Genomic DNA, 21,853 nt, shown 5'->3' on the forward strand with positions numbered 1-21,853 from the left:
GGGGGGGGGGGGGGGGGGGGGGTAAAACAGGTAAATTAGGAAGAATGGAGGGAATAATTGTAAATAATAATAATAATAAATAAATAAATAAAAGTAAGTGGTCCCCATAGGACTGCAGAAACCAAGCGTTGTCTCGTCTTGTGTACTCTTCTATGTAGTAATCTCCATCGCCGAAGAAGAGAGAGAAAGAAGAAGAAGAGAGAGAAAGGAGAAACAGAGCAGAAATGGTGTGTGTATATGTACACCACACTCAACGGATCTTTCCCTTTTATCTTTCCAACCTTCTTCTCTGTTCTTTATTTCTTCAATTTTTCTCTCCCTGTTTTCCCTTTTTGGCTTAATTCCTTTGATTTCCGATTTCCATGGAACTTCCAAATTCCTCTGTTTTTCAGGAGTTTCAGGGTTCACGATTTTCCCGTTGGAATTCATGAAATTTTCTCGGTAACCAAACAGAATTCACAGTGTTTTCTTTCTTTTTCTTGTTTGTTCTGAGAATCCAATGTCTTCTCCGTGTATTAGCGGCGGTGGAAGAGCTTACAGTTTCGACCTAGAAATTGTGAAATCTCCATCTTCTTCATGGACGAGAACTTCGCAATCTTCTTCGCCTTCTTCGACTCTTTCGGAATCAAGCAATAATAATACTCAGCTTGCAATCTCCACTCGAAAATCACGAACTCCGCGAAAACGCCCAAATCAAACCTACAATGAGGCCACTCTTCTGCTTTCTACGGCATATCCGAATGTTTTCTCTGCCAAACACCTCACGAATCCGAGAAAATTCACGAAATCTCATGATTCTCTCTTCTCTGATTCGGCGGAATTGCTATTGCCGTTCCGAGGAATCGATTCGTCCGAGTTTCTCATCCATCAGCCGCTGGAAAAACCTAATTCCCAAATTCATTCGAAATTGGCGAATCTGTGGGAGAATCGGCCGTGTTCCAGCCCAGGGGAGGTTGATTTCCAGCCGGATTCGATGGAGATGGAAGATTTCGATGCTGAATCGATTCTCGACGAGGAAATCGAGGAGGGAATCGATAGTATCTTGGGGAATCTGTGTGTGGATAACCTAGAAACAGGCGATTCGGTGCAGGATTCTTGTGCGAATAATCATCCTTGGAATTGGAATTGTTGCTGGAATCCAATCGGCTTAGGAGGATTCAACCAGAAATTCGAATCCGGCTATGGAATCGAACGAACAGCAATCCGAGAAGTCGACAATGGAAACTGGTGGCGATTTCCGACTGTCGATGTAGTCGAAATCTCTCCGAAACTAAATCCAAAGCCACCGGCACCGTCCGCCGTGGCGACGAAGAAGAAGAAAAAGAAAGTGGAGAAGCTTACAGTAATCGAATCGAAAAAAGCCGCAATGGCACCGGAGAAGGAGAAATCGGAGAAGCCGATTCCGAAAGGATTGGTTCTGAAACTGAACTACGAAGCCGTCGCCGACGCTTGGTCCAACCGAGGATCCCCATTTTCCGACGAGTTTCCGGCGTCCGACACGGCGGGAAGTGATGTAAATGTACGTCTCTCATCCCGCCCCCGAAAATCAAAACCCAAGAAACTCTGAAAAATAAAAATAAAAACAAAAATTCCTTCCCCCCCGGAGTTCTAGGAATCCAAATCTTTCTCTGTTACTGTTTCATTCTCCTAAAAAAAAAAAAAAAAACAAAAATATTAGCGTTAAATTTCTTTTTTTTTTATTAGTCTTTATTCATCTCTATAATTTTTAGTCCTTAGGTCAAATATTTTAAAATTGTCGGATTTAAATAAACTAAGGGTTAAAATTATAATATTTCCCTTCTTTTTTTTATTGTTATAAATAATTTAAAAAGAACATTTTCCTTTTTTTAATAGAAAATTTAATGTGCTTTTCATAATTTTAAATTATTTTATTTTGACCATTTATAGATTTCCTTGTCAGTGGGTCACTTTTCTCACAAAAAAAAAAATCTAAAACGAAATTACGAAAAAGGGTAGAAAAAATCATTAAATTATGGTGTTTAGTCACGAGCCTCATTCAAAAGCGAGGGTAATATTGTAAAAACAGATTGAACAAAAAATAAGCTTCATTTAATGTGATTTTTTTTAAAAAAGGAAACCGAAATGACGGAATTATCCTTGGTGGTGAAGTAATTACATGGTGTCCAAAGTAGGGAATAATGACTAAAGAGTGAGGGTATTCTTGGAATTTTGCAGGCGAGGCTGGCGCTGATTGATTTATTTTCGGACGGTGGAGGATTCTTGAGAGAAGCCAGCGTGTTGCGGTACAAGGAGAAAAAGCGGACCCGTCTTTTCTCGAAGAAGATAAGGTATCAAGTCAGAAAAGTCAACGCAGATGGACGGCCCAGAATGAAGGTATGTATGTGAATCTGCTGCATCCACCCTCATCTGATTCCACCCTTTTTTAAACTATAAACAAAAAAAACATTTTAATTTTTCTCCTCTCATTATTTCTTAATATTCAAATTTATATTTATTTAATTAATTCATTTAGTAAAATAATATTTACTAAATTTAGAGATTAATTAATAAAAAAGCGAGGAGTGAAAAGACATTTCACTTTTGGCAGGGGCGGTTTGTGAGGAGGCCTAATTCAAGCGCCAGCCAACAGAGATAGACAGCAGCCTTTTAGGGTTCAGAGACGGTCTTTACTGAGTTGTCAGCTTTCCTTTTTTATTATTATTATTTATTTTTAACTTTCTTGCATTTAATTATTATCCCCCCCCTGCCCTTTTTTTTATTTCTTTTTTGCCCCCCCAATTTTCCATAATTACTTTTCTTTTTCCCATTCTAGGAGGTTCAATGAGAGAAAATGGCCACTAAGTAGATGGTCAGAGTTTTAATAATTCAAGGCTCTTTTTTAATATTTCTTTTTTTCCATTTCCATTTATGTAATTTTCCTTCTTTATTCTCCACATATTCTCGATTTTTTTTTTTTTTTTTTTTTTTTTTTTTTTTTTTTTTTTTTTTTTTTTTTTTTTTTTTTTTTTTTTTTTTATGAAATGAGAAATGTTCCAATTTGTGTCGTTTACTTATTTATTTTTTTCATTAAATATATGCGTTATTTAATGTTTAATTTTTTTTTTCCAATTTAGTATTAATTTAGTTTTGTATGTCATAAATTTGTTCAATTTAAGACGAAAAATATAATAATAAAAAATAAATAAATAAATAAATGAGTACACTAAAAAAATAATAGCTTCGAGTCCATATCTTATGTTTCATGATCCCAACATAACCAAATAGGAGCCTCAACAAACAACCCACCTCAATCGAAGGTTTGGAATACACCTTGACTGGAACACATAAGAAAAAATATATTTCTAATCTCTATTTTTTAATTATATTGTGTTTAATAGTTTTTTAAATTAAATATATAATAGATAGTCAATTTTTAATTTCTATGTTCTTTTTGGTATAAAATAATATTATATCTTTAATAGAATTCTATTTTTTTTTTTGTAGAATAAATAATATTAAAACAGATTGAGTTAGACAAACTTTGAAACCGGTTAAAATTGTCAAACATAACTCAATTAATTAAAATATAAATTATTGGTCCAAAGATCAGATATTTAGATATTTGAATTTCATCTCTACACATCATTAAACTTTAAAAAATACACGAAATTAAAATTAAATAATATATTAAACTCAAAAACCTATTAAAAACTTTATAGAAACTTAATAAAGGATTTCATAAATTAGGTTGGGATTTATTTGTAAATTTTTTCAATTTAGGCAAGTATTAAATAATAAATCTAATCATAAAATATTTAAATTGAGTTGGCCAGATTCAAATTTTTATTTTTAATAAAAATGAAAAATTAATACGTAATATCTATATATATATATATATATATATATTTATTTATTTCAAACATTAAATTAAAATTTGGAAATAAAATAAAATAAAATAAAAGATAAAGGATGAAAAATACAAAATATTAATAGTTTTACTTAGTTTAAGATTAAAAATAAAAAAAAAATGTAGGATTTGACAGGAAATGACGGGACCAAAATTCTCCGGGGACATGTCTGGAAGCATTCCGACCAATCAGAACCCATTCGTACAATTACCAAATTAACCTTGAACTCCCGCTACCCAAACCGGGAAATTGGAGGACTTTATCGTAAGAAGATAAAAACCCGTCAAAACCAGTAACTGAAACCCGCCATTTTTCCCGACCTTAAACGAAAATTCATTTTCAATAGTTTTTTTTTTTTCGCCTCTTCATTTTCTTCGATGCGCACATTTTTTGTTAGAGCGGCAGAGAGAGAGAGAGAGAGAGAGAGAGTCGTCATCGTCGTCGTCTTGGTTGTTATGGAAGACTCGATGACGGAGGAGAAAAGATGATCACCATTTCCTCTCTCTCTCTCTCTCTCTCTCTCTCTGATCAACCATCAAGCCGATTCTGATTTCCATGGGCACATTTCAGAGCTTCCGCAAAGCTTATGGCGCTCTCAAGGATTCCACCAAGGTCGGCCTCGCCAAGGTCAACAGTGAATACAAGGTTAACTCTCTTCTAATTGAGATTCAATGAATGAATGATTTCTTTACATGTTCGATTATCTGATTTCTTCTTTTCTCTTTTGTTTGAAGGATTTGGATATCGCCATTGTCAAGGCTACCAATCACGTTGAATGTCCGCCTAAAGAACGTCACGTTCGAAGTCAGTTTTCTTTGTTCCAAACACCTGATTGTTATATTTCTGATTCTGGATTTGGTGTTGGTGTTCGTGATGTGAATTTGTTTTCGATTCTCATCTGTTTGTTGGCATTTCCGATTAGAAGTCTGAATGCTGAAATTTGGTTCGAAAATGCTTATTTGGTATCCTTATTGGTAGAAATATTTTCGGCGACATCAGTGATGAGGCCTCGGGCGGATGTGGCGTACTGCATTCATGCATTGGCGAAGAGATTGTCGAAGACGCGGAGTTGGACCGTAAAATTCTCTATCATTTTTCATTTCAATTGTATATTCCCATTAATGCATTGTATGTTCTTTTTTTCTAGGGTTGTGTTTGGCACTATTGTAATGAGAGACAGGACACTAGAGATCGAATTTGATATCCTATTTTTCTAAGTTATGATGCAATATGTCAAATTTCGTGAATAAGAAAATGCGCAAAAGCCAAAACATCTATGCAATCAATGGATGCACAAGAAAATTTAAACCCCCAAAATTTAGGGTGTTTCTCTGTTGTTTCTGGCAGGTTGCCTTGAAGACATTGATAGTTGTACATAGGACATTGAGAGAGGGTGATCCAACCTTCAGGGAAGAACTTCTCAGCTATTCACACAGAGGACACATTCTCCAAATATCAAATTTCAAAGATGAATCAAGTCCTCTTGGTACAATGCTTCTCTTTAGTTTCTATGAATTTAACCAGTATGCTGATGAGGAGGCCTTTTATGATACTTGTTTCAAAATATTTCATTGTGAAGCTTGGGATTGTTCTGCATGGGTAAGGACGTATGCCCTTTATCTAGAAGAGCGACTTGAATGTTACAGAATCTTGAAGTATGATATTGAATCGGAACGTCTAACGAAAACGTCTCCAGGATCGGTGAAGGTTTGTAATGTCAAAATGAAAACACTAAGTCGGATGGAAATTGGTAATTCCTTCATAATTAAGAAATCCCTTCTTTAACAGGTACATAGTAGGACACGCTTGCTGAACTGTGATGAGCTACTGGAGCAGCTACCCGCACTGCAGCAGCTTCTCTACCGCCTAAAGGGATGTCAGGTAATAGCTGTTAAAAGGGTCTCTTTTTTATACTTACAAAAAGGCTATTGCTATTAATTCTGTGGATTGTGGACCCTTTTATTTTGCAGCCAGAAGGAGGAGCTTACAGTAATTATCTTATCCAGTATGCCCTGGCTCTGGTAAATAACTATGTTATCTTACAATTATGGACCCGGCATTGGGCTCCACAACAAAATTTTTATGTCCTGGACTAGGAATTTAAAAATTAGTTCAAGTTTTGGTTGTTTACTTCTAACCATAAAGCTTTAAGAAATTCAGAGGATTGCACCATCATAGATGTAGAAGAATTCTAAGTTTGTTTTTAACCAGCAAATGATGTGGGGTTCAACACTCAAAAATTAGTTCAGCCTATTACACTGGTTTAATTGTCTACTGTCCCGAAGATTTAATTGTCTTGATGAGCTATTAAGAACCTAGAAAAGGTTTTGATTTTTACTATCTAGGAGAGAATTACAGCCCACTACAACTGTATTTTATTCAGTTTTGCATTCGTGTTTATCTCATATCGTGAAAACATATGCGAAGGTAAAATTTCATTCTCAACCTTTTTCCAAGAAAGTGATCAAGAATCATATCAATTGTTTTCCCTATCGTTTAACTTTTGGGCTATTCATTTTCCATTATCTTTCTATTAGAGAAAAGAACGTCAAATATGTTACTCATTCTGTATTTTTCATACTCTTGACTTTTATTTTATGAAGGTACTCAAAGAGAGCTTTAAAATATATTGTGCGATAAACGACGGAATAATAAATCTTGTGGACATGGTAATGTATCTGCTCCAATTTACTACTAGTTTTTTACTAATGCACTACTGCGATTTTGTTTGTTCGTTATAACAGTTATATTTGACTTCTTACAGTTCTTTGATATGCCAAGGCATGATGCAGTTAAAGCTCTCAATATATACAAAAGAGCCAGCAACCAGGTTATTTTCCTTCTAATATTTTCACCTTCTGCTGTATATGAAAACATGGACCATTGAACAGATAAAATATTGCAGTTGAAACTTGAAATATAGTACAATAAAGTTAACTCTTTCAAGTTTTCTTGTTCATAGGCTGAAAATCTTTCGGAATTTTACGAATATTGTAAAGGATTGGAACTTGCTAGAACATTTCAGTTTCCCACATTGAAGCAGGTTCTTTTTTCTTCATCTCTAGATCCAAAAAGGGTAAATTTTACCCAGTTAAAAGAGAGGGAGAATATAATCCCAAATCTTAGAAATGTTCCTTACACTATTAATTTTATGCAATCAACAGCCACCTCCATCATTTCTTTCAACAATGGAAGAATATATAAGAGAAGCACCACAGACAGGTTCTGTTCATAAGAGACTGGTGAGAAAAAATTTCCAACTCCCGAAGTTTTTATCTTGACTTTATATGTATATATTTGTATGCATGTGATTTGTTGGTTTGTCTTCTGTGTACAAATATTGTTTCTATATGTGTATCTCCAACTTCATAATAGCACATACTTAGACGTATGTCTGTATCTTTGTGATGCAGAGTTTAGATCCTTATGCCATGCTGAAAACTAAGGAGATTTGCTTTTCTAGGCAGGCTTTGAGGCATAGAATGTAGTGGTCCTGATTGCACAAAACATAAGTGAAACAAATAACCAAACTGCAAATTATTAAGACTAATTTCCTAATGCTACTGCACTGCTTAATTAACCAAGTCTCCATTGCTAAATCCCTTTGTTCATGGCTATCCTTGCATCTTAAATTTTTGCCATCTTTTCTGGCTTATCCTCTATAGATGACTCTACATTTTTGTAAAGTTTTTCTTTGCTTTACAATGACAGAGCATATCTTTTCATGGATTAAAGTACTAAGTATAATATTCCAATTCTTCTCTCATATTTAAAATATTGATGCATATCAACAAACTACATTTCCCTTCGTAGTTGTTCCAAAAAAAGAAAAAAAAACTTTTGTGAAGTTGATACTTCACAATATTTTTTTGTTAAGATTGCATCAATATGTTATTTATATCAGCATATGAGTTTTGATTGAACATGGGATTCTATAGCTTGCATTTGGCCTAAAGTAGCACAGAGGTTACAGTCATGTTCTGATTATAAGATTGAACAGCGAGCTAGGATCTCCAGTTTGGCAGTTTCCAAGAATATATATATATATATATATATATATATATGTGGACCAATATTAAGCAAGGCCCTACATTAGCATCTTGAATTTTATTAACTTCTTCCCGTAAATCCTCTGTTTGGTTTCATTTTCTGATCTACCAATTCCACGTCTGTTAAGGGTTTTCAAAGAAAATAAAATCCAACCATATTATTCCATGTCGTAATTCTTGGATGAATTAAAATGTTGGATTTTCTGGAGAATATTTTTACTTCTTGGGGTTTATGTTATTCTAATACAACCTGACGGACCTCTGTAAATGATCAGATTCTGGTGCGTGAGTGTACTGTATAAGTGTTTCAGTTTGCTCTATGGTCTTAGTTATTGTCATTTTTTGAGATAGGAATACCAAGAGGTGAAGCAATTGACTCAGGAACCGGAGAGTCCCGAAGAACCTGCCGAAATTGAAAAGGAGGTTGAAAATGTTGAGGACAACGAACCACTGGTGGAGGACACAGAGGAAGAAAAATCCCAACAGAATGAAGAGGAGGAGGTCGCTGAATCTCCACATCTAATTGCGACTGACGACAAAAGTGATCTTCTGGTAAGAATTGTCAAATAAAGCATTTTCTTGACAGCCTCAACCGTCTCTCCTGGTTCATAGAGTGATAATTTCCCATGCAGGGTCTGAGTGAAATAAATCCTAAAGATGCAGAAATAGAGAAAAATAATGCTTTAGCTCTCGCTATAACTACAGATGGTACGTCGGTTGCCATCTGATTCACAAATTTCTTGCTTATTTTCGTCAGGAGTTTAAAATTTAGAGCTGGAATTCAAATCTTTTCCAATTTTTTGCAATTATAGAGGCTGTCTCCAATCGTTAATTACGGTCCATTTATCTTCTGAAGTTTTTAAAATTCTGCAGGGAACAATCCACCTTCTTCAAATCGTTCTTTGAGTGACATTGACGGTAGTGGTTGGGAGCTAGAGCTTGTAAGCACACCAAGCAATGATGCTGGTCCAACGGTCGATAGCAGACTGGTTTTTATCCTTCCCATTCACTTTTCTGATTCATTATTTTCCATCCTCGTTTTTTTAACTCTTCAATAATGGAATGCGATATTATACGCCGTTTTCATCAAAGCTGTGCCTAGTATGATTAGCCCATTTCAAATCAAACGGCTTTGGATGAATAGCTGTTCGTCGTATTCTTTATTTTGGTCGGGTCATGAGTTTTCATTTGGTATCAAAAAAATAGGTTGAAGTCATTTCAAAATTTTAATTTTGGTTCATTTTTGGACTCTCTACTTTTTCAAAAGGTCTATTTTAGTCCGTGTACATAAGTGATTATTTTGGTCCCTTAAAAATGAAATAAAAATGAAAAGGAAAGGACTAAAATGTTCTATATTTAACCCAAAAAATCAGCATGTCAGTTTTTTTTATGAATGCACTTGCGTACAAAACTTATGTGAACTTAGTTTGTTTTAAGTTTATAAACTAGTTGAAAGGCAGATGAGATGAGGAATTGGCTGCACAATAAGGTTTATTGTGCTACAATTTTCATGTAATGAGATAGATAAGTATGCCTTCTGGATCAGGCTGGTGGTTTTGACAAGTTATTACTTGATAGCTTGTATGAAGATGAGCATGCCAGAAGCCATCTTCAGCTGCAGAATGTTGGATATGGACCATATGGCGAAACATCGGTGCAGAATCCATTCGAACACTTCGATCCGTTTTCACTGTTAAGCAGCATAGTGCCTCCCCCGAGCGTGCAAATGGAAATGATGGCTCAGCAACAACAAATGCTTTTCCAGCAACAGCAGCAGCAATCGTTTCAAACAGACGCCTTCCCTCAGCAGCAGCAGCAGCAGCAGCAGCAGCAGCTACATTCAAATGACTCCGGGACGATGGTACCTTATGAGCAACAAGAATTGCAACAATTTGGTCCTTCTAATCCATTTGGAGACCCTTTTATTTCCTTTCCTCAAACTTCGGTACCGCGGGGGTAAAATCAAAATCTAATCTAGATTTTTTCTTTTCCTTTTTAATTTGGCCTCAACTTCTGTAATTTCTTTTTTCTCTTCCTTTTTATAGTTTTTTCATAGGGCTATTATATGTTCACTGTGAAGTTGTCAAGTTTATTATGTGTAACTAATTAAATAATGGAAGGTGTAATTTGGTTTTGGGAATATGAGTTCTATATACATACATGTATAGATATATATACACATTTTTTAACAGCTGCTCCATCTGTAAGTTTCATTTCTATCCAATTTTTTTTCTCTTCTGCCCTCATCCTTTTGAATTTGATCTTTGTTGTCACTAATGCATCGGTGGATACTGTCTGTGCAGAAGGCCAATCAGCCTAAGATAGCAGGACAGCCCACGTGTTCTAACCAAATGAACAAGTTAACCATGAGAAATTTGGACGTCGTGGACAATGTTGGCGTATGTTTGGGCCTCGAGTCACGTTGCGAGAAAAGATTTAGAAAACGTGAGCAAGAGAATACATTTGAAAACAATTTGAAGAATTAAATATAAGCAAATAAAGAAATACCCGGCATAAATAGAATATAACTGAGAGTAGGAATAAGTGACAACTAGTCATATCCCTTATAGTACATTTTGGGCATTTTAACCCTGTCAAAGGACATAATAGTACATATTGATGGTATTCGTGAACCTGTTTCTAGATCTCTACTTTACGGAAACAATATTATTTCTGGTGCCATTATCCCTACTTCTGCAGCTATCGGGTTGCACTTTTACCCAATTTGGGAAGCAGCTTCCGTTGATGAATGGTTATACAATGGTGGTCCTTATGAGCTAATTGTTCTACACTTCTTACTTGGTGTAGCATGTTACATGGGTCGAGAGTGGGAACTTAGTTTCCGTCTGGGTATGCGTCCTTGGATTGCTGTTGCATATTCAGCTCCTGTTGCAGCTGCTACTGCTGTTTTCTTGATCTACCCAATTGGTCAAGGAAGCTTTTCTTACGGTATGCCTCTAGGAATCTCTGGTACTTTCAACTTCATGATTGTATTCCAGGCTGAGCACAACATCCTTATGCACCCATTCCACATGTTAGGTGTAGCTGGTGTATTCGGCGGCTCCCTATTCAGTGCTATGCATGGTTTCTTGGTAACTTCTAGTTTGATCAGGGAAACCACAGAAAATGAATCTGCTAATGAAGGTTACAAATTCGGTCAAGAGGAAGAAACTTATAATATCGTAGCTACTCATGGTTATTTTGGCCGATTGATCTTCCAATATGCTAGTTTCAACAACTCTCATTCTTTACACTTCTTCCTAGCTGCTTGGCCTGTAGTAGGTATCTGGTTCACCGTGAAAATGGTAAAAACTTATCTACGATGAAAGCATGTAAAAGAATTTGGAACAAGCATGTATCTATGGACAACACGTCCTGGACAAGTAAAAGCGAGACATCTGCTATGCAACCATAGGCAACACAAATAATGGTAGAGGAGATCTCAAAATAAGGGTCTACCACTAATAATAAATTTGAAAGTTTTTAACCTAATAACAAATAAGTTAAACTTTACCCAAAAAAAAAAAAAAAAACTTCTTTTTAATTCTTAAAATGTAATTATTTTTACAAATATACTCACACGTACTCTTCAAATTAGGTTTCAATTATGCGTGAGAACAAGGAATATAATATTGTCCCTAACCTCGTTTATCATATAAGGAAAAATGTTCTCCTTCTTTGTCTAGACGAAAAATTTCCTTTTAGTCTCGAGTAGATCTATACAAGTTAGGTGACATCTCTATGTTAGATTTATATTTAATGGGAGACACCGACTAAATAAATCGATTGTATTAATAAAAACCAATAATGGGAGTGAAGGTAGACTTAAAAAAAGAGAGACATTCAAATTCCAAATTAATATTCTTGGAATTGTTTGGTAAGGTTATTATTGTTTTTTTTTTTTTTTTTTTTTTTCTAGTTTTAATTTCTTAGGAAAGAAAATAAATATGTTTTTGGATTATTACCATTGTTTTGATCATTAATTAAAAAAAAAATTAAACAAGGGAGAACCAAACCTCAAAGTTTTCAAAATAATTGAATTTAAAAAATGAAAAAAATTGAAAAGGGTTTAAAGTGGATGTCCCAATAGAATTAATAATGTAAAAGATGGAGCCAAAAAGTGTCCATAATATTGAAATACATAAGGCCCCCACATCCGACATTTGAGATCATTACATGTTTAAGGTTTGATTTCATCATTAATATTATAATCAATAATTGTGTTGGTTTTGTTAGGATTGCTCAACAACATACTCGATCTAGATGAATAAAAAGAACATGATAGAGAAAATACAACAAGAATATAAAATGCAAGGAGAATATTGACTAAAACTTTATGGTAAGAAAATACAAAGAGTACATTTTCAAAGTTATGAGGATATATATATATATATATATATATATACATTTACCAGATATAACTATCTACTATATATATAATTATCTACTCTTTTGATTTATGACATATAGCTTTTTACGGATAAATAGAGGACAATTTAACTTATATGTCATTTATCATATATAGCTTTAGTATATATAACGGTTGACTAACCTATAAATAAACATCACGCTCTATAATCCAACACGTTTTTTATTCATTTTTGTCACAAGAAGAGAGGAAGAGCATCTTAGAAATTAAAGAAACGAAATTAAAAAGCCATGTGTAAAAACCTTGGATAAGGAATAATCTCACGGTATCACACGACGTGGAGTTGTAAAGCTGACAAAAATTTTCGATATGCTTCATTTTATCGTCAATCCCGAGATTTAAAAAGTTGAGCTTTATCTATAATCTTATGTTCTTTTAGGGTTTTTGGTGATTTATACGGTAACAAAGTAAGAAAGTACTCTGTTCGTATTTCTATTACGACATTTTCTGTTTTTTTTCAAAAAAAAATTATTGACCGCTTACTTGGCCGGTTACATATCGTCTTCAGCCTCATGGTTTTAAAACATATTGGCTAGGAAGAGGTTTCTACATCTTAACGAAGAATGTTTCATTCTCTTCTCCAACTAGGATTTCAGAAGAAGTGATAATAATAGAAAATGGGTGGAGTAGTATACGATCTACAGAATAGCGCATGCCCGTGCTCCTAAAAACAAAGGGGAAGAAGGGAATGTGTATCATGTCATAGTATACGTGTCCATACATCACATATTAGGGAAGTAACCCATTTTGTTGACATACAACATGCATGAGATCCCATATTTTAAATCATGGCACAGAGTTATGAATGTACATTATCCTTACATACTTATCATGCATGAATTCCCGATAAGATATATATGCGTAAGCATGACATATCATGGTTCATCAAGTGTCTCATAAGACATAACATAAGGCATAACATGATCATAGTGTCACCAACATATACTAAAAGTACATACATCACAGACCGTTCATAAACATAACATATCACGAGTAGTAACATGTAAATAAGCCATAAGTTACGTAATTATATAAAATACAATTTGTTCAACCTAGCTCGAAAGTGTACTAAAAGTAAACTCACCTAAGCAGAAATCATTAGTTTAGCCTAGCTCGTCGAGGTCTAATTCCTAAATTGAGGTTTGATTAGTGGTTTGGATCTCAAACAGATGTTCGTTGGGAGGTTCAATTCTAAAACTCAAATTATAAACGTTGAATCGAGTTCGTTTTTTATTTATTATTTGAGTCGGGTGAATTTTCGAAAAATAAAAAATTTGGTTCAGTTTGGTAGTTGATAATTTTTTTTAGTTAGACATGAAAATAAGATTAGAATCGAGGTTTACCTTACTTACATTTACAAAGTATATAACATTGGTAACCGATGTTAATGATGTGTTGTGACAGGTAAATGTTTAATATGAAAATTTTATGAGATTTTAGTTATTAATATAATATATATGGTAATCCATACAATTAAAAAAAAAAAAAAAACAACTCAGACAATTTAACTAAAAAAAAATAAAGGGTTGAGTTGGGTTGTGAACTTTATTCGGGTTACTCGAGTCATCGAACCAATCGGCTGAAAATATCGAGTTGATCCAAAAATATTTTCCAACCGAACGGAAAAATAACTTTAATCACATTTTTGGGTACAAATTTAATTCACTTATTTTCTTAAAAAAATTATTAATTCCAATTAAAAGAAGGAATAATAATAATAAAAAAAAACAGGTACACTGGCTGATTGCATGTGTTGTCGTCCAGCGTGGGACAATAATTAAAAATGATCTTAAACACTCACAACAAAACAAAAGAGTGAGCTTTTTGTTTCCACTTCAACCAATCAAATATGAAATAAATAAATATATAAAACAAAATAAAAATGATCTAAACAGCATAATTAATCAAATATCAAATGGGGTTTATTTAAAATACAATTTAAGGGTATTTTAAATTTTTTTTCAAAAAGTTTAAATATATTTTAAAATAAAAGTAGTTATTTATTTATTTTTTAAAGCTTAAAGATATTATTATAATTTAAATTATCATCGTTATTAAACAATTTAAATTATAATTAATTAACAATTTTATCCCCCCAATGTTAGACATAAAAAATGAACCAAATTTTTTGGAAAATAAAATATGTAGACATAAAGTAAAAGCAACATAATTAGAAGACATTAACAAATAATTGGCGTGGACGCAATTAGATTCCCGGAATTTGCTATTATTTTATTTTATTTTCCAACTCTTTGACCATGAATTTAGTAGAATTTTAATACAGATTTTTATTTTTTAAATAAACAAAAAAAATTCAATTTGGTTAATAAATAGAGTATTATTTATTTATTTATTTATTGATAATTTTCTCTGAAATTATTTGAATAAATTGAGAGTAAATAAAGGACACGTGAATAAGATTTGTACAAAATAGAGGTCTTTCTTTTGGTTGAGGTCAATTAATGACTTGGACGACAAGCCACGTCTCTGCCACGTCTCTGCCACGTCCGCAATGGATAATTCTTCCCTCACTACTGCTTTCCTGTTCCAAGAAAAATTAAACCACGTTGACCGACCACCACCAATTTTATTTTATTTTTATTTATTTATTTTTGCTCTTTTTAAGATTAATATATGGTTATATTACTATTTTGGATTTTAAATCCCCATATATATATTTTGAAAAATAGAAATTATCCAATAATTTTTTTAAAAATGAACCCTCTATTAAAAATATATATATAAAAAGTGATGACCTATAAATAAATAAATAAATAAATAAATAAATAAATAAATAATTGTGTGATGACAAATGTCCTATTTTGATGGGCTAGAAAAGTATGGGCGGCCTTTCCCTCTCTTATCCCCTCTCTCTCTCTCTCCCCGTTCCCAATGATTTGTAGTGAAGAATGATTCTTCCATTTTTACCCTCCGCCACCCTATTTATTTCCCATTATGTCCCTACCTCAACCCCTTTTATTTTCTCATTATATTAATTATTCCTAATTATAATTTTAATGGTTGAATTATCAAAATTAAATTGTTTCCTCTCTCCATCTCTCCGTTTATTTACTTCCAAAAACAAAAATAATTTCTTAGGTAAAAATGGATTATCTAATGATTAAAGTCTTCGGTCGAGGTAGAAGGACCCAAAATTAGGTTTAATATTTAAATAAAGAAATTTAATTAGGAGAATATAAGGAATTAAATAAAGGAAAAGAAAAATTGTCTAAAAATTACTAATAACAGATGATGACAGCTCACCTGACCCTAAACCAAGCTCCCCAAAAGCCCTATCAGCGCCATTACAACAAAACTCAATTTTTTTTTTTTTTTTTTTCCTTTCTTCTCTCAAGAAACAAAATTGTTCTTCCCCCTTTTCTTCTTAACACCAAAAATTTGATAACCCAGATGATGGAATTCTGGATAATCACTCAATCCTGCGGTTTTCTCCCATTTCATTCATAGTCTTAGAGGTAAGTCTCTCATTCCTTTTGATTTTACATGTTTTTTTTTTTTTTTTTTTAATCTCATCAATTTCTCTTGATCTTTGGTGGGTTTTGATTTTTCCTTGATCGTCGTATCTTTCCTGATTCTTCCGTTGCAGAATTCTAGCACCCTCTTAATTGCTCTGTTTGTTGTGTGGGGTTTTATGGGATTTCGTTGACATTTCTGGTTTTGCTTGTTTTCTTATTTCATTTTCGTCTGTAGATTCAGAACGCGGAGGATTCGGTTCGAGATAATCGAGTTGAAATCTATGGAGCCTTCTGAAATCGTCGCGGCATTGTCCGAATCGACGTCGGCGACGTCCTCTTCGTGCTCTGCCTCTGTTTGTCATCGGAATTCTGAGGATAAGCGCCGGTTTGGCGATCTTAGAGGTGTACGATGGCGCATAAATCTTGGGGTTTTGCCGTCTTCTTCTCTAGCTTCTATTGATGATCTTCGTCGCGTTACAGCCGATTCGAGAAGAAGGTTTGTCTTGCCGGAGTTCCCGTTTTTTCTCCTATTTGTTTCTTCGATTGACGGCTATATTGCTGCGATTCCTTTTCCATTTACTCAATCTGGATTAGGTATTAGCGATTCTGCAATCGGGAGCGTAAATTTTATAATGGATTCCGTTCTGCGTGAATGTTCTTCCTTGATTTCTAACTTTTTTTGCGCTGTTCGTCATTTCCTGAGATGATAATCGGTGCAGGCTATCTAGATTTCCCTTGGTTTTTGTTCGTTTGGATTTTGTTTTTCAAGTTCCCAAATCAGTTTCTTTTGCAATGTTGAGCTTATAGTTTCATACAGAGCATCGATTGTTTTTGTTGTAGAATGCAATGATTTAGACGACTGTTTATCAACAATGATGATATGTTTCTTCTTAAGAATCAATATAATATGAACAATTCCATATCTGATTTCTTTTCCACTTTTTAATTCAAAATTAAATATGTTACCTTTTCCTTTATTTCTTTCTTTCAGATATGCAATCTTGAGAAGACGCCACCTTGTTGATCCACACATTTCCAAGGATGGAAGCAATTCTCCTGATATTGCAATGGACAATCCTCTATCACAGAACCCAGGTAAATTTACGACTCCTCTTCCATGTCGAATCTAGTTTCGAATGGTTCTAAATCTTAATGCCTTAGGTTTTACTCGTGAAATATGCTGTTTTCTTTAGCTCAAGTGCGAAGATGGCGATACTAATTTGTTAAATTGTTGGATGAGTTCATTTAAGTAACAATATTTGCTTGTAATTGCCACCATCCTGTACTGCAGATAGCATGTGGGGCCGCTTCTTTCGGAGCGCTGAGCTGGAGAAAATGGTTGACCAGGATTTATCGCGTTTATATCCAGAACACGGAAGCTACTTCCAGACGCCTGGATGTCAAGGCTTGCTTAGAAGAATTTTATTGTTATGGTGCCTTCAGCATCCTCAATTTGGCTATAGACAAGGTAATTCAAAACTTTATTAATTAAAATTTTCAAGTAAAGGATGCAAAAGATTTTCGAGATATTGGGAGAGGAGCTATGTAGAATAATTTCTTCTATTATGATATTTAATGATAATGAGTTTTATTTAAGAGATTAGCAATTACTAATGAAATATAATGCTCTATTTTTCTTAAATTTTGAAGGCGAGAATTATTTAAATGGTATGATGAACGTTGTTGACCGTTCTCCATGTTACCAAGGGCTATTATAAAGCCCTTTTGTCTGAATGTATCGTGCAACCTCCTACAAGTGTGAGTCTAAGGACTGTGGAGAAACTGTCACATAATTTGCTACCGTTCTCGTGTGCTAATCACAGTAGTTAGTTGAATAATGATCGGAACTATTCTTTGTAGTGGTTAGATGCCAACTTATAACCTTGTATGGTCTTTGCCATTCCCATCCCTTGAAGGTTCACGTGTCGATGTTGATGATAAAAATGTGCTTGAGAGTTTATCTACTTAATCTGCAATACGTGCAGTTTTCTCGACTTATGATTTGATTAACTTCTTGCTGTTATATTTCTAAGCTATACTCCTGTGTTCTGTACCTGTAGGAATGCACGAACTTTTGGCTCCTTTGTTATATGTTCTTCATGTTGACGTAGAGAGGCTTTCTCAAGTGAGAAAGCTTTATGAAGACCAATTTGCTGACAAGTTTGATGGACTCTCATTTCAAGATGGTAGTTTGAAATATAATTTTGATTTCAAAAACCGTCTGGATCCAACCGAAAATGAGTCTGGAGTTGATGGAAATGTGGAAAATGTGAAAACTCTTTCGGAGTTAGATCCCGAAATACAAACCATTATATTGTTGACTGATGCGTACGGAGCTGAAGGGGAACTGGGCATTGTCCTTTCCGAGAGATTTATTGAACATGATGCATATTCTATGTTTGATGCATTGATGAGTGGAGCCCACGGGGCAGTTGCAATGGCCGACTTTTTCTCTCCGACGCCTGCAGGTGGTTCACTTTCAGGACTGCCTCCTGTAATCGAAGCGTCTGCTGCTTTATACCACTTGCTGTCACATGTCGATTCATCCTTACATGCTCACCTTGTCGAACTGGGTGTAGAACCACAGTACTTCTCTCTCCGCTGGTTAAGGGTTTTATTTGGTCGTGAATTTTTGCTTGAAGATCTCTTGACCATTTGGGACGAAATATTTGCATCGGATAATAGTAAATTTGACAGAAGTGATGAACCTGAGACGAGCTCGAGCTTCGGCTTCCTGAGTTCATCTCGTGGTGCATTTATTGCTGCTATAGCTGTTTCTATGTTACTTTATCTGCGATCATCTTTACTTGCCACAGAAAATGCAACTTTATGTCTCCAGAGATTGTTGAACTTCCCCAAGAATGTGGATTTGAAAAAACTAATAGAGAAGGCAAAATCTTTGCAGACTTTAGCAAGGCAGTCTAATATCTCATCTACACCCCTCTTGTCTGGAGCTTATCACCATCACAGTAAGTCTATGGTTGCTCGAGGTAATGGCCATTCATCTGGTTCCGTGTCACCAAAAACTCCGTTAAATCACGTTCCTGAGAGTTACTGGGAGGAAAAGTGGAGAAAGGAACAAGAAGCTAAACAAAATGGCTCAAGAAATCAGAATGTAGCCCAAAAGAAAGGATGGTCAGAGAAAGTGAGGTCCCTGTATCGGACGGAATCTGACCCATCTCCAGCGAAGCTGGCTGGTGGGAGGAAGAACACGAAATCCTCTGTTAGGCGAAGGTTACTGGAAGATTTGTCGCGTGAACTAGGTGCAGAGGAAGACATTGAAAAATGTGGGAATGATGAAGTCCTTGACAGCAAGGATGATCTCTCGGTCGAAGGCGAGGTGGATGGACAAGATGGCTGCGAGAAGTACATGGAAAATGCTGAAGACAAGAGATGTGGCAGTGAAGAAAACTCTTCAATATTCTCAGACCCAACAAGTTCCTTCGGTGGAGTCAATGACACCGAGCATGACATAAATGACTCGAGCCGAAGCAGCGTCGCGTCGAATTTGTCCTCGGATGAAAATGACGATCAGTCTCGGTCTGTCGTGGACGGCCCCCCTCTTCCATATCCTGGTCAGCTCGAGATCATCCCTGAAAAACCTGGGTGCACCAATGATTCTGAGGCCAATGCAGCAGTAGGGACAAAGGATAGAAAACTAATAGGAAAATTTCCATGGTTTTGGAAGTTTGGCAGAAATGCTGCTGCTGAGGGGAAAGCTGACTGTGAGGCTTCCAAATCGACAGCAGCTGAGAGTAATCCGATAAAAGCTGATGGTGCTTGTAGTACTTCTGTTAGCATCAAAGGAGACGGTGTCGATCAACACGTAATGGGGACTCTCAAGAATCTCGGTCAATCTATGCTCGATCACATACAGGTAATATTCCCAAAACTCTCAAGAGGTTATGGAAATTCTGGTTGAGAGATATCATTCCATTCTTACAATTTGTGACAATCTGGTTGGTTGACAGGTTATCGAAACCGTGTTTCAGCAAGAATGCGGTCAGGTAGGACCGTTGGAGAATTTGTCGAAGAATCCTTTAGTTGGGAAAGGGCAAGTAACAGCCATGGCAGCTCTGAAGGAGCTTCGGAAAATCAGCAACCTCTTATCTGAGATGTAAGCCAGTTCTATTTTTTTTCTACTTTTATCTGTATATACATTTTGTAATTATATTTTTTTAGTGGCATAATAAAATCGAGTTTATGTATTATTACTACTACTACTCCTACTCCTGCTACTGCTACTGCTACTGCTTTGAACATGTCGTCGAGTTAATATCTAAACCATGGTCGCAGCGACATGAATACGCTCTTCTTGTACGGAGAAGGCATTAAGCTTAGTAGAATAATTGGAATTGGATGTGAAAGTTTGATGCAGAAACTTTGAAAGTTCTTGCAAGATGGCTTCAAAACTTTGTGGTTGAAAACAAGCTGTGATTGTTTTTAGTGATGTTTGCAGGGTGAGAATGATAACAAGTTCATGATATGAGTGAAAAGCAAAACAATTTTTTAAAATGTTGTTTGAGATATATTAATTTAAAGCCCATTTCTTTTAGTTCGACTATCATGGAGTGGGAGATCGAACCATCAACATTTGAGCTCATCACTGGTGCATTATCTACTAAGCTGAGCTCGGAAAAGTATTATATGTGAGCTATCCATTCATGATTTGTCAAGTCATTGAGTCTATGTACTTCAATCTATCGTTGATGCATGTGCAATAAGAACACGGTTAAAAATCGTGACATGTTTTTAAGTTTTTTAAATCATTTGCTTGTAACAAATTCGTACCTTCAAGAAAAAAAAAATTAAAAATAAGGTCAATTAAAAATATGGTCATTACTACATGCATGACATGTCTATTATGTGAAAAAAAAAAATATTAAAAATTTACGGAATCATACCTTAAGGGCCAGAAGAACAATATATTTACCCTAACTTCGGTTCCATTGTTGTCACCACGACGCTGTCATTCGTACATCCAGACAAGGATGTCTTATTTTTACCTAAAAAGTAAGAGTAATACATGCATGTTCAAGTATGTTAAAAAATATTTAATAAGTAACCATTATTTTTTTGAAATTAGCACGTGATGATAATCCTTATGGTACTACTCTTATAAAAAGGATAAATTATGGGAAATTTATGATTCTCAATCGGACTTTATATCCAATTTATAAAGTAAATCTCCTTTCGTTCAAAACTCACCAAAAGTTTCAAAATTTTTTGGTCTTCCCTCAATCTTAAATGTCGAGCTACAACAAGTGTAGCTCGAAGGACAAATTGGATTAAAGGCACGATAAAGTAGTCAATACCAAATTATTTCACAATGTGATATGTGATTGAGTTTTATTGAATCGACCACCTGTGCTCCCAAAAAGTGGACAAAAGAGTTGATCTAGACATCAAATAAGTGATATCTCATAAAGAAGAAGAGTTCGCTTAGAAAAGAGGAGACAAATAAATATATATATATATATATATATATAAATAAGAGGAATGAAATCAAAATTTCATATTCGATTCACGACACAATTGTCTTTATTTATACGAAATTTTTTCAATGAAACAAAAAAACAAAATTACGAGAATGTATATCCAAATTAAATAATATCATATCATTACTAATGTGGGGAGCATATGATTCTCATTCACAACATTTTCGACAGTAATTTAACTGTTTAATGAAAGGAAAAATTACCTGATACGCCTTTTCTTTTATTTACTTTACAAGCTTTTGACTCGTTCAAAACGCTCATAAAACACTAAAATTGTAATCTTTTACCAACTTTTTCCATCACATCACCATGGATGAATTTTGAAAAATGGCTTTTGAAAAATTTGTAGGAACCCACAAATATTATATGGGTCTTTTTTTAAAAAAAAAAAAAAAATTAAAAACAGTGATTGGGCCCTAAGCTCTTTCCATTTTGTAATTTATTATATAATTTTGCTATTTTAATGGATTTTTTTTTTTTTTTTTTTTTTTTTTTTTTTTTTTTTTTTTTTTTTTTTTTTTTTTTTTTTTTT

General features: G+C 34.5%; 3 protein-coding genes across 6 annotated transcripts; all 3 read left to right on the forward strand.

Annotated features, from left to right (window-relative positions):
- Window positions 1-140: 140 nt before the first annotated feature.
- LOC111492075 (protein CHLOROPLAST IMPORT APPARATUS 2) lies at window positions 141-2,868 on the forward strand. The gene is made up of 3 exons (XM_023141253.1): window positions 141-1,519; window positions 2,197-2,355; window positions 2,570-2,868. Exons 1-3 carry the CDS (start codon window positions 500-502, stop codon window positions 2,615-2,617), a joined length of 1,227 nt encoding a protein of 408 aa, XP_022997021.1. The 5' UTR covers window positions 141-499; the 3' UTR covers window positions 2,618-2,868.
- A 1,341-nt stretch (window positions 2,869-4,209) lies between these two features.
- On the forward strand, window positions 4,210-10,109 carry LOC111492450 (putative clathrin assembly protein At5g57200). 2 transcript variants are annotated; one of them, XR_002719865.1, is made up of 15 exons: window positions 4,210-4,514; window positions 4,604-4,673; window positions 4,848-4,945; window positions 5,217-5,355; window positions 5,449-5,576; window positions 5,658-5,750; window positions 5,840-5,890; window positions 6,473-6,538; window positions 6,634-6,699; window positions 6,832-6,912; window positions 7,034-7,111; window positions 8,270-8,470; window positions 8,551-8,626; window positions 8,792-9,031; window positions 9,062-9,558. XR_002719865.1 is itself a non-coding variant. In XM_023141792.1 (15 exons), exons 1-15 carry the CDS (start codon window positions 4,425-4,427, stop codon window positions 9,876-9,878), a joined length of 1,767 nt encoding a protein of 588 aa, XP_022997560.1. In that variant the 5' UTR covers window positions 4,210-4,424; the 3' UTR covers window positions 9,879-10,109. The 2 variants fall into 2 exon arrangements, 1 of the variants encoding a protein (XP_022997560.1); XM_023141792.1 differs by having other exon boundaries at window positions 8,792-8,907; window positions 9,465-10,109.
- A 5,524-nt stretch (window positions 10,110-15,633) lies between these two features.
- LOC111491875 (TBC1 domain family member 5-like) lies at window positions 15,634-20,527 on the forward strand. Of its 3 annotated transcripts, XR_002719779.1 has the most exons (8): window positions 15,634-15,823; window positions 16,059-16,319; window positions 16,815-16,918; window positions 17,115-17,291; window positions 17,884-19,700; window positions 19,795-19,940; window positions 20,120-20,283; window positions 20,380-20,501. XR_002719779.1 is itself a non-coding variant. In XM_023140943.1 (7 exons), the coding sequence occupies exons 2-7, from the start codon at window positions 16,105-16,107 to the stop codon at window positions 20,474-20,476; spliced, it is 2,556 nt and encodes an 851-aa protein (XP_022996711.1). In that variant the 5' UTR covers window positions 15,634-15,823; window positions 16,059-16,104; the 3' UTR covers window positions 20,477-20,527. The 3 variants fall into 3 exon arrangements, 2 of the variants coding, with proteins under 2 accessions (XP_022996711.1, XP_022996712.1); XM_023140943.1 differs by lacking the exon at window positions 20,120-20,283 and having other exon boundaries at window positions 20,380-20,527; XM_023140944.1 differs by lacking the exons at window positions 20,120-20,283; window positions 20,380-20,501 and having other exon boundaries at window positions 15,635-15,823; window positions 19,795-20,040.
- Window positions 20,528-21,853: the final 1,326 nt, after the last annotated feature.

The sequence above is a fragment of the Cucurbita maxima genome, unplaced genomic scaffold (assembly GCF_002738345.1).
Source record: "Cucurbita maxima cultivar Rimu unplaced genomic scaffold, Cmax_1.0 Cma_Scf00017, whole genome shotgun sequence".
Taxonomy (NCBI): Eukaryota; Viridiplantae; Streptophyta; class Magnoliopsida; order Cucurbitales; family Cucurbitaceae; genus Cucurbita; species Cucurbita maxima.